The sequence below is a fragment of the Cebidichthys violaceus genome, unplaced genomic scaffold (assembly GCF_023349555.1).
Source record: "Cebidichthys violaceus isolate CVI_PGR_0920_01 unplaced genomic scaffold, fCebVio1.0.p SCAF_6, whole genome shotgun sequence".
Lineage (NCBI taxonomy): Eukaryota > Metazoa > Chordata > Actinopteri > Perciformes > Stichaeidae > Cebidichthys > Cebidichthys violaceus.
The window spans coordinates 8,173,063-8,190,562 of NW_027176816.1; the positions used below are offsets into that span (position 1 = coordinate 8,173,063).

The 17,500-nt window shown below is 41.5% G+C and overlaps 2 protein-coding genes across 11 annotated transcripts in view; both read left to right on the plus strand.

Moving 5' to 3' along the window:
* kif1b (kinesin family member 1B) overlaps window positions 1-11,994 on the plus strand; it is a 56,914-nt gene extending 44,920 nt beyond the window's left edge. For all 10 annotated transcript variants that reach the window (XM_068732965.1, XM_068732973.1, XM_068732966.1 and 7 more), the window contains 19 exons: window positions 1-79; window positions 374-464; window positions 545-663; window positions 819-874; window positions 2,176-2,284; window positions 2,475-2,541; window positions 2,761-2,845; window positions 3,320-3,425; window positions 4,802-4,916; window positions 5,022-5,155; window positions 5,244-5,305; window positions 5,404-5,549; window positions 5,745-6,005; window positions 6,137-6,208; window positions 6,519-6,640; window positions 6,805-6,957; window positions 7,159-7,351; window positions 7,601-7,719; window positions 8,700-11,994. The exon at window positions 1-79 is cut by the window's left edge and continues 75 nt beyond it. In XM_068732965.1, the coding sequence (XP_068589066.1) occupies window positions 1-79; window positions 374-464; window positions 545-663; window positions 819-874; window positions 2,176-2,284; window positions 2,475-2,541; window positions 2,761-2,845; window positions 3,320-3,425; window positions 4,802-4,916; window positions 5,022-5,155; window positions 5,244-5,305; window positions 5,404-5,549; window positions 5,745-6,005; window positions 6,137-6,208; window positions 6,519-6,640; window positions 6,805-6,957; window positions 7,159-7,351; window positions 7,601-7,719; window positions 8,700-8,742 (2,132 nt within the window). In that variant the 3' untranslated portion in view covers window positions 8,743-11,994. The remainder of the gene's footprint in view (window positions 80-373; window positions 465-544; window positions 664-818; window positions 875-2,175; window positions 2,285-2,474; window positions 2,542-2,760; window positions 2,846-3,319; window positions 3,426-4,801; window positions 4,917-5,021; window positions 5,156-5,243; window positions 5,306-5,403; window positions 5,550-5,744; window positions 6,006-6,136; window positions 6,209-6,518; window positions 6,641-6,804; window positions 6,958-7,158; window positions 7,352-7,600; window positions 7,720-8,699) is intronic.
* Window positions 11,995-13,326: 1,332 nt separating this feature from the next.
* Window positions 13,327-17,500, plus strand: part of pgd (phosphogluconate dehydrogenase) — a 7,714-nt gene continuing 3,540 nt past the window's right edge. The window contains exons 1-10 of the mRNA XM_068733369.1: window positions 13,327-13,415; window positions 13,799-13,874; window positions 13,980-14,159; window positions 14,259-14,324; window positions 14,416-14,534; window positions 14,732-14,801; window positions 14,899-15,033; window positions 15,158-15,347; window positions 16,520-16,650; window positions 16,840-16,973. Of these exons, the coding sequence (XP_068589470.1) occupies window positions 13,408-13,415; window positions 13,799-13,874; window positions 13,980-14,159; window positions 14,259-14,324; window positions 14,416-14,534; window positions 14,732-14,801; window positions 14,899-15,033; window positions 15,158-15,347; window positions 16,520-16,650; window positions 16,840-16,973 (1,109 nt within the window). The 5' untranslated portion in view covers window positions 13,327-13,407. The remainder of the gene's footprint in view (window positions 13,416-13,798; window positions 13,875-13,979; window positions 14,160-14,258; window positions 14,325-14,415; window positions 14,535-14,731; window positions 14,802-14,898; window positions 15,034-15,157; window positions 15,348-16,519; window positions 16,651-16,839; window positions 16,974-17,500) is intronic.

The following is a 17,500-nucleotide window of genomic DNA, read 5'->3' on the forward strand; positions in this document are numbered from 1 at the left end:
GCATCTTTACCTTCCGTGTTACTGTGCTCCAGGCCAGTGGTGTCCCCCCAGAGTACGCAGATATCTTCTGCCAATTCAAGTAAGTCCACAATCCTTAAAAATAGTTTGTGAAAACTAAATCTTAATGTCAAAGCTATACAGTTAAAAGAGCTTTACTGAGGGAGAAACTAATAAGTAGCAATAGTATTACTAAAGTATAACTAATTTACATGTCATTTTCTAACTCTGTAGGTTTGAAAGTAATTTGATTTTAGAGTTCACAAATCAAAATCAAAATTGATACATCTTTAACATTTAAAGAAATATTCGCCATGCCAATAGAGGATAACAACTACAAGTTCACACTGACACTCGTTCATGTTTCTTTCCGTAGTTTCCTGCATCGTCATGATGAGGCTTTTTCCACTGAGCCTCTGAAGAACACTGGCAAAGGAGCTCCTCTGGGCTTTTACCACGTCCAGAACGTGAGGACGCACACACACACACACACACACACACACACACAACTCTATGTTAACACCCCCTTTTTTGACTGTTGTTGCAGATTTCAGTTGAGGTCACAGAGTCCTTCATTGAGTACATCAAGACCAAGCCCATTGTGTTTGAAGTGTTCGGCCACTACCAGCAGCACCCGCTGCATTTTCATGGCCAGGAACTAATTAGGTTGGTGTGGTTACTAAAGACATGCTTCTGTAGAGATTCATCTGTATTTCTTTAAAAAAACATTTCTTATGCTGTAATTATTCACATTTGGTACACCAGATAGAAGTAAGAATTGGTTTCTGTATTGGAGGTTAATTGTACATTTATTTTAACAGTCCTCCAACACCGTCTAGGAAATACTACCCTATTCCCATGCCTCTGTCTAAACCAGGTAAGGACGTTAATGTCATCACACCACATACTATAACAGCAATATGTTCTGCACCTGTCACCATCATTTCAGCATATTTCTTCTGTGAGTTATGGTTATATCAGCATGCCTCATATTTCCTTCCACTTTTTCATTTCTCGCTTCCTTTGGATTTTTTTTCTCTTATTTAATCACTCTCACACCATCCATAATCCTCTTACCCAACTCCATCCTCCCTCTTCCACGTTTCCTTTTTCACACGTCCCCTCCAATCTTTCTCACCATTCGTACAATATTATACATTGAAACCCTAGACCATACCCGTAAGATAGAGTTAGTCCGCTACCTGATGAGTGGCTATGTGAACGTCAAAGTGCTGGACACGCTGTCCGAGCACGCCAACGCCCTGGCCTCCACTGCCGTGGCCAGTCTGGAGGATGAGGCTGACCAGCTCTCTCACTTCATCTTCCTCCCAGTGCCCAATGACCCTGTGCTAATTGTGCCCAGGCACCATGGTTGGTACAGCGGACACTGTAATAGCTAAGGCATTAGATGCACCTGTGTTCTAGTGATTAGACTAGTGCTGTGCTTTGCTCATGTGGTACTCGGTGACTGCAGGCAGTAGCACCACAAAGCTCTGCAGTGGTTATGTGTGCTGCACCTCGCTGCAGGTCTATTTAGGTCCAGTCAGCTCAGTCCATCCCTCCCCTGTCGCTTACAAACTGGCCTCAGCTAACACTTTTAGGTAAATCTGCTGCATATGCTGAATCTTAAGCCAAATAATAAAAAATGTATTTATCATAATCATAGAGGATTACTGACATACAGTTATATTCATAGCATAAATCAGAATCCAGAGGCTTAAGCCTTTACAGGTTCAGCTGTAGTCCAATTACGATAGTTCTCATGTTCATTTCAGCCATATTGAACACAAATGAATGTAGCTGTGTGCTTCAGAGATTAGCCTGTTTCAACAGGAACATAATCCTGACGTGTCAGACAGCAGGGTGTGGTGTAATCTGTGATTTAGCTCCTTATAACATCTCATTATGTGCAACTGTTGGGTTTGAATGTGTTCTATTGCCTGTTTTTTGTGTCCATCTTATTTCAGTAATAACAGATTTTATGATTAACACGTCCTTTAAGGTCCTTTATTGGTATTACGGAATATGTGTGGGCTGATTGCTCAGTCCAGGGTCAGCAGTGTGTTCACATCACATCCAGCCTCCATTTAGTAATACAATTAATATAGTTAATGTCTATCACTTATTTTCATTCGTCCCCTCTGAAATTAATATAGAGCTTATGTGTGTGCATTTCAGTTCCAGCTACCAAGTTGAACACCATCACCAAGTCCAACCTGGGTCAATGCTGCAGCAAGTACGACCTGCTGGTCTGGTTTGAGATCAGCGAACTGGAGCCCACCGGAGAGTGAGTGTCTACACATTCATCTTCACACAGTCTCATTTTAAAAAGACACATGATGTGAGATTGTGTAGTTTCAACTTAAAGCATTTTTGGTGGGTTTCTGCATAAGAAATGTATATGCTTCAGAAAAAGCAAACAAGTCATTATAATTGGTAAGTATGACATAAGAAGTATGACCACCCTCCTCCCACAGGTACATCCCAGCTCTAGTGGATCACAGTGGAGGACTGCCCTGCAATGGCACCTACCTACTGCACCAGGTACTGGAGATCTACACCATTCCTACTAATCACAGACACTGATCACACATTTTATAAAGTCAATTGCAATGCTCACACGCACAAAAGCAAAGGGAACGTCATCATTTTGTTCTTGTAATCCAGTAAATAATACTTCTTCTTTACAAGAAACATTGAGAAGCTTAATTTAGTTCCAGCTGTGTCTACTATGATCCTAAGCTCCTGTCATGTGTGCTGCAGGGCATCCAGCGGAGGATCACTGTGACTCTCATCCATGAGAAGGGAAGCGAGCTCCACTGGAAGGATGTTCGTGAGCTTGTAGTGGGTGAGTGGGTATCACTCGTTCAGCAAACATGCACCAGAGACACAAAACACTGCTGTTTCACATTAGAGGAGAAGAGCTGTTGCTGCATGATTGTGTCCTCATTCACACAGCAGAATCAGTTGATACCCTGACCATATGATACAACCGCTTCTATTGTCTCTAAGTTTAGTTTGTGAGACAGCAGGAGAAATATTGGTCATAATTCCATTTTGTGTAGTTGTGTCTGTTTCGCCTCAGGCCGCCTCTCTCTTTAAGTAGTTCATACTGTGGCTGTAGCTGATGGACGAAATAATTACATTTCACATTTTACACTTTGAGCTGCTGACATTTTTATCCAGAGAGGCTTGTGAGTAAACAGGCATGTGTGTCTGGACACTGTGACAACATGGCTGTTAACACTGTGGCTGAGTTCATATGAAAGGCATTTTTAATCCATGACAAGATGTTGGTTGTTGTACTGCTGTATTCCATCAGGTCGGATCAGGAGCAAGACTGAAGTGGATGAAAGCGCTGCTGATGCTGTCCTGTCCCTCAACATCATTTCTGCCAAGAACATCAAGTCGTCCCACAACTCCAACAGGTAGCCAACTGTACTTAATAAACCTCATATATTCACTGGACACAACAGTTCAAGGTTTATATGGATTTATTGGTGCTAAGAGAAGGTTTGTTGCTGAAATTCAGCTTGTCAGCTTGTTAGTCCAAGCCTTGACTTCAAACACATTTTTTTTAAGACAGCAAGTATCAACTCAGTTATTATGTACATTTTTTTCATTGTTGCCACATGTTGTCAGTTACAGTTTGTAAACAGTATCAGGCAACATCTGTGTATGTGTTGTTGTCCTAAAAAAGCTGAAGGCTCAGTGGAATCATTGCATGACCATTTCCATTTTCACTGCTGTTGATTTTCCTGTTAATTTGCTCCCTTGTCTCTGTTGCCTGACTCTGTGTGCTTCTCTCTTTTTGTCTGTGCACTCTCTCTCTCCTCCTGCTGCGGCTGGACTCTTGATTGTGCTCAGGCTTTCTATTGATAAGGATATTGATAGGTACCAGTGACCAGAGAACATAAGGCTCCTTCTGCGAAAGACCTTTATGCTTCTCTTTAGTCCTATAGATTCATAGAAATAAGTTCTCCACAGTTTGTGTTTTTGTTGGCATGTTGCTTTAGGTCTGCCTTTATTTCCGTCAATATTTAGCCTCTGAAAGAACGAATCTCTTTCCAACTTATTTATGGACAAGTAAAGGCAATCTTACATGCAAATGCAAACCCCTTTTTTGTATTAGTTTGTATCACAGTATGTTGGTCTTGTGTGGCACCCAGATTCCAAATGAATGCTTTCTTCTCAGCTGTTATTCACTGTGTGAGTCATAGCTCAATAACAACCAAGGCCATTGAGGCACCAACAGGGCAGCTCTGGCTCACAGTCTGTAGATAGGAGTGCCCCCTGCTGCCAAAGACAGGAACAGTGTAACTATTGTTTGTATCATAGTGTAAACACATGCAGAACATATACATTTTATTTTCTGCTTGCCGCTGTTTGGGTCACACACACACACACACACACACAGCTCGCTGCACTCTCCACATTCCTGACACTGTTAACTGCTGTGGCTTCTGATCTAGTTGTGTCTATTGTCGAGCTCTCACCTCAATGTGCTTCCTCACATCTTGTTGTGACTAAGGATAAGTGTGAGGGCCACTTCCGCCACTGCACAATGTATACTCAATGTATACTGTCATAGTTGTATTCATTGCATAAATTACAGAATGATATCTGACACACTATGTGGTTATTTAGAAAATGTGTCTAGTTTGTTTCTTTGTGGTAAGACTAGATCCTACACACACTGTTGTTAAAGCACCGTCTAGGACTTTACCTATAGATAACAGTATAGCGAGTTCATTTCTCTGTAATTTTGTTTATAAGTGAATATTTTTTTGGTTTTCCCCTTCAGGACTTTTTACCGCTTTGAGGCAGTGTGGGACAGCTCTCTGCACAACTCCCTCCTGCTAAACCGAGTCACTCCTTATGGAGAGAAGATCTACATGACCCTGTCTGCATACTTGGAGGTCAGTCATTGCTCTTCTGTGTTTTACCTTTTTGCATTGAGCTCTATGTTTTACCTCTCTGTATGTCAATGTATCTAACATCTTCAGTTTGCCTCCTCTTCACAGCTGGACCATTGCATCCAGCCTGCTATTATTACCAAAGACATCTGCATGGTCTTCTACTCCCGAGATGCAAAGATCTCTCCTCCCCGTTCCCTCAGGAACCTCTTTGGGAGTGGATACTCTAAATCCCCTGACTGGTAAGATTTCAGACTGCCATACTGTGAGAGCTGGATCATGTAATATATCCAGTCCTCTTAAAATGGAATTTCCTCTGCTACATTACAGCAATCGAGTCACTGGCATCTACGAGCTGAGCTTGTGCAAGATGTCTGACTCTGGAAGCCCAGGTGAGCAGACAGCATCAAGAAATGTTTCAAGACAAGCCACCAGTTTATCAAGATTCCTCTGAGAGCTTTGTCCTGATGTGTAATTTTGTCCTGAACAGGGATGCAGCGGAGGAGGAGAAAGATTCTGGACACATCGGTGGCTTATGTGCGTGGAGAGGAAAACCTGGCCGGCTGGAGGCCCAGAGGAGACAGTCTCATCCTGGAGCACCAATGGGAGCTGGAGAAAATGGAGCAGCTGCATGAGGTGGGTCCCACTCATCTGCAATCTCACATAAAACAACAACCCTTTTTTGACCCGACAAAGCTTTGACTTATCTCCCCACTGTGTCCTTGTCTAATATCCCACTGAGAGAAAAAAATATCCACTTTCCTCATACAAACTTTCATCTTACGATGGAAACTTAACTTGTTCCTTACCTCGCCCCTGTTGTTCATCCAGGTGGAGAAGACCCGTCACCTGCTTCTGCTGAAGGAGAAGCTGGGAGACGATGCTCCCCTGGGAACAGCTCCCACCCCCAAGTCCCTGAGCGAGTTGCTATCCCCGAGCATGAGCACAGGCAGCCTGTCCACTTCCACCTCCATCTCCTCGCAGATCTCCAGCACCACCTTTGAAAGCGCCATCACGCCGAGCGAGAGCAGCGGTTATGATTCAGCCGACATCGAGAGCCTGGTGGATCGTGAGAAGGAGCTGGCCACTAAGGTGAGAGTAACTTCAGTATTATGGGATACTGACGGTGATGATTTATTCTTTGCTGCATAATTATCAACTGGTAGCAGCTGCCTCTCCTTCTCTGCTGTGAACGGATCAGTCTAATCTTTGTTTTCTTGTAGTGCCTGCGCCTTCTGACACATACCTTCAACAGTGAATATAACCAAGTGGTCAACAGTATTAGTGACTGCAAGGTGAGTAATGATAGAAAGAAACTCTAAACTTTCAAAGTAGTTCATTCATGTACACTGTCTAGTATAGATTGATCTCAGTGCTCATATTCTGCAGAGATTTGTAGCGAATAGGCATGTGACTCTTAAATGAACATCTACTTTTTGTCACTTAATAGTTACTTTAGTATCAGCAGTGCACTGTCCGGTATTAGGCTCTCTCAGGCGGATATGTCAGTGGCAGTCACCCGCCTGGAGCTCAGTAATCTATATTTTTCCTCCTGCAGTGTTTGCCTTGGAAAATAAAACGTATTTCTTATTATTTTCCCCTCAGCTGTCTGACATCTCACCAATGGGACGTGACCCATCAGTGACCAGCTTCAGCAGCGCCACTCTCACCCCCTCCTCCACCTGCCCTTCTCTGTCTGACTCCCGCTGTGGATCCATGGACCAGAAGTAAAACTTTTATTTAATACATATTTTATGTCTAAATACAGTACCGTGTCTGTATAAAATATTGCAAGCTTTCTTCCATACTCAAAACACTATTCATTATTACAGATTGAATGTATTGGCAGGCTGTCACCATGATGCTAACTTGGTGTGCTTTTTTTCCTCAGGACCCCAGAGAACAGCTCCCGCGCCTCCAGTCCCTCCTGCTCGGACTATGAAAACTTCCCCATGGTTCCGACTCTGGAGTCCTCCTACCTTGCACGGGCTGGAAAGAACGAGTTCCTCAACTTGGTGCCTGATATTGAAGAAATGAGGCCAGGGTGAGTGCTGACATGTTTGCTCTTTTGCTGTTGCAGCAATGTAATTTATAAAAAGTCAATATGAGATGCAACCCAAAAAAAAATAGATCATCTTGTTTTCCAGTCCAAGCAGAAATGATGTGAATTGATTTTTGAATCTGGAAGAAATCCTAATTTTAGTTCGCTGAAAAACAAGCACTCTCTTTTTTTGCTCCTTTTTAGGTCGGTAGTTTCGAAGAAAGGTTTCCTAAGCTTCATGGAGCCGCGCTCCAACTCATGGGTGAAGCACTTTGTGGTTGTGCGCCGGCCCTACGTCTTCATCTACAACAGCGACAAGGACCCGGTAGAGCGGGGTGTCCTCAATCTCTCCACAGCACAGGTGGAATACAGTGAAGACCAGCAGGCTATGCTCAAGGTAGAGTTTCAATTCATCAAATGTATTCCCGCTAATTCATCCAAATCAAATTGTTACTTTCAACAGATGAATAACTGAACACTCACAGAGTAAATACCTGTGTATCCCTCGATAGGAGAAAACACTACATCAGGTTTTATCAGACTTTCACAAAAATGTGAAATTGTTCTCCTTTTAGCCACCTAAATGCTATATAGATAGAATACATACAGTATGCAGCATGACACATATTTGATGTTTTCTTTTCAGACTCCCAACACATTTGCTGTGTGCACAAAACATCGAGGAATCCTGCTGCAGGCCAACAACGAGAAAGACATGAACGACTGGCTGTATGCTTTTAACCCTCTGCTAGCAGGAACGATAAGGTACGCACACACACTTCTCTTAGGGTGCTTTAACAAGCCAACATTTAGTCATTTTAGTCATCAGCTCAACCCCTGGTGCATTTCGATTGGGCAGTTGTGAATGCAGTAATTGCACTCTGGTGCGGACCACAACAACCGGTCCGAGACCACTTGTAAGAGGTGGTCAAGGACCGTTTTGCCGAGTGCAGTTTGGTTATAGTAAGAACATAATCTTACCCAATTGCAAGAAGTGAACCAAAACGCAGAGGATTGTAGGCTGCCTGTGCAGGCATTTGTTGAGATGCACACAGATAAAGAACATGAGTAACATGAGTGGGAGAGGACCGGTGTCGGTGGCACGGGAGGGGCCCAAAAAAGTTCTTTAAAAATGCATTATATTATAATAAACATGACAAACGTGTATTTATAAATTATAAAATTCTATTGCTTTATGATGCAAACCATGGGGGGCTCTGACAGAAAGGGCTGAGCGAAGCCTTTGGATGCTGCATTATGCCCCCCCAATGTTGAAACGAAACCTTCGTCTTCGTGTCCCCCTTGGATATCTGTTGTAGCACTGACACTGGCAGATAACTGACTTTGGACTTCTGCAGAAGTGCAATATTGATTGAAATCTTGGCAGAAAAGAACTTACAGAAAATGATAAAGTCCACAGTAATAGTGAAATGGATATAGTAATTTGAGGTGAACTGGAGGAGAAAGGATTCAGTGCTGAGTCAAACTCAAAATACCTCGGCCCTGCTCCTTTGTACAAGCCCCTCAGCATAGCTTTTTTATTTGGTCCTCTTTTTAATTGTGCACTGTGAAACAGAACCAGACTGAATAGATAACAAAAGCATCAATTTCACTCTGATTCGGACTAGTCAAACTGACTATGGCTTGTGAAAGCGCCCTTGTGCTACCCTTAACAGGAAGCAACTCCACATTCTTCAGAAAACTGAATTCTCGTCTCATCACAAAATATAATCCTGTTCCCACAGATCTAAGCTGGCGAGGAGGCGCAGTGGCCTAATGAAGAACTGAGTGTCTTGACTGGCACACAGGAAACCACGGCTTCCACTCTTTCTGGCAAGCCTTTTGAACATACCAAGTGTTAACACTTATTAATCATTGTGATTCTTGACAGTTTTCTCTTGTAAGTAGACTTGTGGCTTAAGTCTCCTTTCATGCGACAAAAAGTTTCAGTTCCAGAGAAATTTGCCTCCCCTTCGCCCTCCAACAACCCTCTGTCAACTTAGCTTTCCTCCTCTCTATTTCTCTTCCCCTCCTCCTCCTCAGCTTTTTGTGTTTTTGTTTTTATGACACTGTTTTGATCTATTTTTGTTCCGCTTTGTCGTCATTCCTTAACTCCCTAACTAGTAGCATGTTGTAATAGTCTACTTGTGTGTGCACGATTCTTCAAAAACTGTTCTTTCTGGCCACTAATTTTCATTTTGCCAATCATCTGTATAGAAATTGTCTCTATCAGTGTTATTTGTTTCCTGAGAAGAGTTTGATTTCAATTTTTGGTCTTTTTTTATTTTTTATTATGATGCCTGCATGCTAACTGCAGCAGTCGTCAGGAGATGACCAGACCAGGTTTGCTTACTGCAAAAAATTCAAACAAATCAGATAATCTACAGTTGAAACCATGAAGGGAAAATATACAAAAGCAACGCTACTTCAAGATCTTTTGCTGCTAATGAATTAATAGGTTTTTCTTCTCTTCATGAGATTTGCATCAGGCCCCCGCCTCTAGCTCCCCTCTGCCGTCTCCTAAACGGCCTTAAGATACAAAATGTTAAGTCTGAAAAGTGTGTCCCAACTCGGCGAGACCTGAGGGCCGGAGTACAACGGTCATCCAAGTGATATTTAGATCCCACTCCTCAGTCCGTGCACATTCACTAACGCCAACCCCGATAGTGCCGTCAGTCAAGCGATTACTTACAATCATGCATTTGTGTCAACATCCAAAATACATCATATCTCATCAGTGAAAATGTGACAATGGATTGTTCCTTCAGGAGTAGATATTTATCCCTGTACTTTTACTATTTCATCTAAAGAACAAACAAGGTTTCGAGGAGGAGGAGTAGGAGGAAGGACAGAATATGCTTTGTACATACAGTCTGTTCTGGGATCAGTGTCGTAGTTAACTCTCATTTAAGACATTCCTCTCAGCTCCTCTAGCAGTTTTTCTTACACTAACTTGTTGAGCCTAATATTTAGTTCAGCCATCACATGCGTGTGATACCGAAGACAAAACAAAAAGTGTGAAACGGAAGGAAGAAGTAAGAGAGAGATTGAAGTTGCAATGCTCTGGCATTGATGCCAGTAGATAATAGATGAAGCTGCTAGCACATAGCCTGCAGGACAGATAATGAATAGTCTACCACATGACTCCCCTCACTGTCATGACAGCGTTGGGTAAAATCTCTAAAAAGAAGTACTTACTGTTCAGCAGCACCACAGGTTACCATTTTCTATTTGTGTTCTTGAATTTAAACTCATCTAACTCTCATTGGGTTGACGCTTCTTTTTTAATTATTAACATTGTTTTTTTCTATTATGCTTTTAATCTTTCCACAGTGAAGTTTTATACAAAATGTAACAGGGCATTTATTTCTTTGTTGTAACCAGCTATATTGGTGTTAAACCTTATTTTGCACATTAACATATCTATAGCAAGACAAGGGCAGATCACTCATGTTTAGGTCATGATTATTTTTGATTATCAGGAACACTGTTAAGAGCACATATCAAGGCTACACTGGATAGCTGTTTATTAGAAAGAAAGAAGTGATATTTAAGGGACGACATACGCAAAGGTTTTATTTCTGATATTGTTCATGAAAATATTTGCTCTGTACATCGTACTACAGGTGTTACATTTGGCTCCTTATAGATTATACCCCTGTTTCTTCAAATGGTAGAAGTGTGACGAGCACAGATGGGCATTTAAAACGCTGGCCAACCAACCAGTAGTATGCCCGCTCTATCATATGAAAGGGACATTAGGGTTGAAGGTTTTGAAACGGAGTTAGCCATTGCCTGTTACAGATATTAGTGCAATTATTGGGGACATGTGTTCATTGGTTGCTGATGTAAAGACGTGAAAAATATGCCTCAGAAGTCAGAATGAGTGAAAATTGTGGAGCGTCACTGCCCTTGGGTCAGCCAACCTGCTGGTCAGAGAAACTGAAACCTGCTGAATTGTTTCTGAGAATGTTTTTCTCTGTCAAGAAAAAATAGTAATAATGAAAAGCTATCCATGCACTGATCAAGGCTCTCAGTGCAACGTACCTCACATTAACCTCAGCGTATTGTGTGAGATACGTATCGATATGAAGACCTGTCAGAGCAAACATCTTCACGTCACTGACTAATTTGCAGAGGTATATTATTTTGGATTGTGTATTTATTGTTTGCAATGTACATATTAGTTTGCAGCTCTTTGCACATATTAATAAAAGGTTCAACTAACTGATCAAATAAAGTCTGTGCGGTTTAGTTGTTCTACTCAGAGTGAACCAAATGATGGTGTGGCAGCCTCTTCCAGTCTGAACTAGGAGAGCGTAGAATGTACTATGAAGATGTGTTTTTCCATCGTTTAATAAAAAAAGGACAAAAGAGAGCTAAAATGTAACCCACTGCATCTTTTTTCAGGGGAGGTGAGTTACATTAGTTCCTCTTTATTAGAAAGTGGTTTGAGTGAAAGTCTGTTTTGGATTTGAAGAATATTTACTCACTACTCATGCAAGCCAGCCACTTGAATTATAACAAAATTAGGGTGGTTTTTAAGTCATTTAATTTTTTTCTAATATCAGGGAATATAATAGTATAATAGTAGCTAGTGACATCTAAAATGACAGTATACTATTGTTGTAATGGTGTCTTTCTTCACCTCAACACTTTGATTTTTTTTCCGTTGATGCCTTTCAAAACAAAACTAGCCATGATAGTTTCCATCTTCCCCTCTGACAATTAATATCAGTTAACTGCGTTCCCTTTTGATTTGTCTACCAAAAGAAAAAAGACAAACCACAACATTAACACTGTACATTATTTGTCAGACTGGTTTCATTTTCATACTTATTTTGTAAATATCTGTGTTGTATGGAGCTTGAATTAAAATGTAAATATGTTTACTGTATTTGTAATAATTATAATCCATTCGCTGTATAGCATAGATGTGTCATGCAGATATCCTAATTCTGTGTATGGTAATCTTGCACCATTGAACTGTTTAGTGAATGAGGCAAAAATAAAAGTGCAAACTGTGCATTAGCAAAACAAGTGCAGCCTGTCTGTCTTCACCTTTGTGCAGTTTGACTCCTTGTGTTTTTTACATGTTACAACTTCCTGATACCTGTCTGCTACCGAAGAACATCTCTAACAGGAAAACAGAACACAGATTAGATGTTAGGAATGAAGAAAACAAAGATATTCATGCTTAGTCAAACTTTATTATAACACAGTAAATCACAATTATGAAATCTGTATTCTTTTCCTCCTCCCTGCCTCTCATGCATGTAAAGACGTTCTGACATTAAACTGGTTTAGTGCAGTCATTTCCCTGTGAACTGCCACAGATTTCCAGTAATGAGGAAGAAATGAGGCTTGGTGTATGGTTTAGCTGTGTGAAATCACATACAGCATGGAAAGCAGACTGGCACTCCCGTATAAGTTAAAGATTACAACTGGGAAAGATAGATTACATCCCATTGTGCTTTTCTGAAATCCATGACATTATTAGGGCCTATCTGATAATCCATCCTTACAACATAGTGCACTTATTTCTGTATTATACAGTATAACCTAATGTAAATTAATGTGTATGGAGATTAAAACAGTTTAAGAATATACTCTTAATTGACACACTTGCTTTTAATGAACTCATACATTTGCAATATTTAATTCACAAAATTCAGTTAAATGTTTACTTTAGTACTGCAAATTTCAGTGGCAGAAGAAGAGTGCTGCTGAACATTTTCTTTTCTCTAAAATCTTATTTTTCAAATGAAACGTAGTCAATTTTACCTCTTTGGGTCACGGACATATTGTCCTTTTTTAAATGAAATCACTTCTTGGTGGTATTGCTAACAACCAACTCATACACATCTTAAGTGATAAGGAGATCCACGTTAACACTTTGTTAATGTAAGAGGTCTCTAGCTAGTGGTTTAATCTTGAGCAATATATGGTATTTTGCGCACTGTTGTTCATGTAAAAAGTGAAAAATGAATAGTGAGTAGGCTATATCTGTCGAATAAATGTAGCAGAATACCAGAAGTGAAAAATATATTTATCTCTGAAATAAAGTCCAATTACTTCAACATTTTACTTTAGTATGCGTACAGTATTCAGAGAACATTGTCTTCCTCTGTTAAGTGTACTTAGTACGGATGTCATGAGATGAATCGGCCCCTAGGCGGTGGGTGCGCTGACGTATTGTAAGTGACGGCCAAAAGGACCAATAGGAGAACGTATACATCTGCTCATGATTCTGGACCAATGGGAATTGGGGAACAACATCGCTTCAGTTTACTGGCCGTCATCTGATTGGCTGCTCTATTGGGCGAACGTGAGCCCCTCCTCTCCTCCGAACAAGGAAGTGAATCACGAGCGAGGAGTAAAATCTCCAGTGGAGAGTAGCCCGTCTGTCATTTGAACACTGTCACTGGTCAAATACCTTATCCGCTGCACACCATGGCTCAGTAAGTTCTCCAAGTAGCTTTTAACTTATTCAAATAATTGTTAAAGTGGGAAGGAAGCGACATATACGTGTGGTTAAATCATTAGTTACGTTAGACTTTGTGACCGTAGTCGTTTATTTGTTCCTAGCAATCGTCTTGATCTGTTAGTGTACAATAAACTGTTAGCTCGTTAGCTAACAAGCTTTAGTGTTTAGTAGAATCATATGTAAAATCTCGTAAATAACCATTAGTAGTAAAAAGAGATTAAAAAAAATATGGAGTGAAGATACATTACAAATAAGATATAGTAAATAAAGTAAAACATGTTTCTAGTGTGATTGTGGACAGTTGAATATGACCGTGTTGATGCTCAGTTAATGTGATTACTCCTCTTCTCCTCACAGAGCAGACATTGCACTGATTGGTTTGGCTGTCATGGGTCAAAACCTTATCATGAACATGAATGACCATGGCTTCGTGGTAAGATAATTACTTCTGTGTTCACTCAGAGTAAAACTTGTTCCACTTGTTTTTTATGAATCCCTTTTTTATTTCACCCAGTAATCACCAAACATATCCCAACAGGTCTGTGCTTACAACCGAACCGTGTCCAAGGTGCATGACTTCCTGAAGAATGAGGCGAAGGGCTCCAAGGTGATTGGAGCCGAGTCTCTGGAGGACATGGTGTCCAAGCTGAAGAAGCCAAGGAGGATCGTGCTGCTGGTCAAGGCAGGACAGGCTGTGGACGACTTCATCGACAAACTGGTTGGTAGCTCATTCTCAACTGTGTTCCAATCACTCGTGGAAATTTGAGTCCTTCCTAGTTACGACAATTGGCTTTGTGCTGCATTTGTTCTTCTTCAGGTTCCTCTCCTTGAGGCTGGGGATATCATCATCGACGGTGGCAACTCTGAATACAACGACACAACAGTAAGTCGTGGCGGGGAAAAAACAGTTTGGTAGTAAATCTGTTCTTTCTGTTTGTGGAATTTCTCATAGTATTTGTGTTTCTGGTGTACAGCGGCGGTGTAAAAGTCTGAAAGAGAAGGGCTTCCTGTTTGTCGGCAGCGGAGTCAGTGGTGGAGAGGAAGGGGCGCGTTATGGACCCTCACTCATGCCGGGAGGACATAAAGAGGCCTGGTGAGTTCCCAAAAACGTCTTAACTACTCACACTTTCAGATCCATGCTTGATGTTGGATACACAGAAATGCTAAAATAAACAGAGTGACACCTGACACAGTTGGAGATATGTGGGACTTTGGGCATGTTGGAACAGTGAATATCTCTGAGAAGATAAATGAGAAAATGAAAACTCTTGCTCTTGCTTTATTTTGAAGGCCACACATCAAAGACATCTTCCAGAGCATCGCTGCCAAGGTTGGAACAGGAGAACCATGTTGTGACTGGGTGAGTGCTGTTTAATGTGTGCTGAATGGTTACTTTACTTATTGGTTGTTGTCGTGTCAAGTCGTCTCACAATATTCTGATTGGCTTGCCTGTGCAGGTTGGAGATGAGGGTGCAGGTCATTTTGTGAAAATGGTCCATAATGGTATTGAGTATGGCGACATGCAGCTGATTTGTGAGGCCTATCACCTCATGAAGGACATTCTGGGTATGGACCACGATGAGATGGCACAGGTGAGCTTTAAGATGTTATCTTCATTGGTATGTTTTTATGGCATGCAAGTTCTGTAAAACTAAATGGAGGAGAAAATAAAGTGTGGCTGACTATACTTCATCACACTGTGGTTGCATCACTCAGGCTTTCGAGAGCTGGAACAAGACAGAGTTGGACTCCTTCCTGATCGAGATCACGGCTAACATCTTTAAATACCGGGACTCTGATGGGACACACCTGTTGCCCAAGATCCGCGACAGTGCTGGACAGAAAGGCACAGGGAAGTGGACGGCCATTTCAGCCCTGGAATACGGCACACCTGTGACTCTGATTGGTAAGAGGAAGAAGAGAAGTCTCTGGTTTCCTTATCGCTTCTTCGCTGCTTTCAGTAAACTGTGTTTGCCATGATGACATGGCAAACTATATTGCATCACACATGTTAAGATTTCAACACATTGAAGGGCAGTAGGCCTAGTTGTTTTAGCTAATGTTTAGCTTTGTTGACACACAGCGTGAGCTTCTTCTAGAGAACTTGATGGATATGTGGCTGCCACTAAGAAGATTGAAGGCTTTTCTAGTGGCCTGCTCATCTCAGGTGACATAAGGAGGATTTGTGATACCCTCTGCAGCTTTGCTCTTTGCTCTGATTGTATCATAAACAGCCATGGACAAAATACAGGTCAGAGAGTTTAATACTCCAGTTCCTTAAGATGTCTTTTATGTCAGCTCATGCCCTACCAAACAGACACAGTTTGTGAATGGGACATACATCCGAAACCTTTAGTAAAAGTTCAATCATGCAGATATTTAGTAGCATAAACTTTAGCTCTGCACCAAATCCCTGCAACCATAGTAGAGATTAGATTTTATAAAACACATTTGTTTCGTCAATCCCTCTCAGTGCTGTAGATCCTCTTGTGATAGAGAGAGATGGAGGCTTTACAAAAGGTTTCATTGTGTGAGAGCTGAGCCAGTCTGTGTGGAGCGGGCTGACGGGCCGGTACAGTATGCATGGATGCATTTCTGACCCCGATAGGGAAAACAGTCCTCACCAGGACCAGTCCTCACTGCACACATTTTCTCTGTCTCTCTGCCTGTCTGTTGCCTCACCTTGCTGTGCTGTTTTTTTGGCAAGTCATGCTTACCCAACAGTTGCTTCCTCCTGTGCAGTGGTGATCTAATTGACATTTTACTGTGGATACTGGCTATCCTTTTTTTTCTCCTACTAGTAGTATTGGCATGAATCTTTTATAGCTACTGCCGAGTCATGCTGATCCTTGGGCATTGTTTTATGTTAGCATGGTGTTCCTGCAGCATAGCTGTGGCATTGGCTAACATAACCCATGTGATCATTTGCTGTAAAGGGTTTCAGAAAGCCTAAATGACTGTTTACCGAGCTCTGTTTTTGAGTGACGTGTGCAGAGAGCTTACCTTGTTGTCCCTTTTCTATGCCTCTTGTCTCCTTCCCGCTCCCTCCCTGTCTCTCTTTCCTTATCCGTGTTTCAGGGGAGGCTGTCTTTGCCAGATGCCTGTCCTCTCTCAAAGATGAGAGAGTTGAGGCCAGCCGCAGCCTTTCAGGGCCACAGGGTGTCAAATTCAGCGGTGACAAGGCTGTCTTCCTGGAGGACATCAGAAAGGTAGAACACACAGTGTGGTGTACTTGCCAGATTATAAGGCACACCTTGCTAAAACTGATAAAGTCCAATACAACAGCTGTGCAAGATATCCTGTAGTTGTGAAGGTTATAATGTTTTAGTTTACAGTGACCAGTATTCATTACAAATTGTGTCACAATGTCAAATTTATATTCAATCTCCTCTCTCAAGGCTCTCTACGCCTCCAAGATCATTTCCTACGCGCAGGGCTTCATGCTGCTGCGGCAGGCGGCCAAAGAGTTCGGCTGGTCCCTCAACTACGGCGGGATCGCTCTGATGTGGAGAGGAGGCTGCATCATTCGAAGGTACGTTTTACCTCATTTCTGTCTCCATTTCACAAGTTTTGCCTCACTGCTGCCTTGTGCAACTTTTATGTCAACAGTTGTCTTTCACACTGATGGTGAAAACTGTGGTTTGGCAGCAATGTAAGAGAGACTTCTTGAGAAATCAAAAACACTAAAATGGAGAAGTTTTTTTTAAATTGATTTAATTCACTTTGTAATATTTTGAAATAGGACTTTTAATTATACAATTATTATAGGGTAAGAGGGATAAGTCTTCCCTAAGTCTTCCACTTTGTGGAATGCTGGAGGGAGAAATCTAAATGAAAGAAAATAGAACCCTTCCTGTAAAACCAGAAAACGAGAAGAAAGCCAGATTACACAAAACAAACCAGTGTCACAACCATAATTTCCTCAAAGACCTTACATAAACCCAAATATAACACTCGGTGTGACTTGCAGTGTTAGCCACCATTTAACTTGGTTATGGTATGTTTTCATGCATTGAATACTTTACTGTGAGCAGAATCTTTTCCTTTTTCTGTTACCAT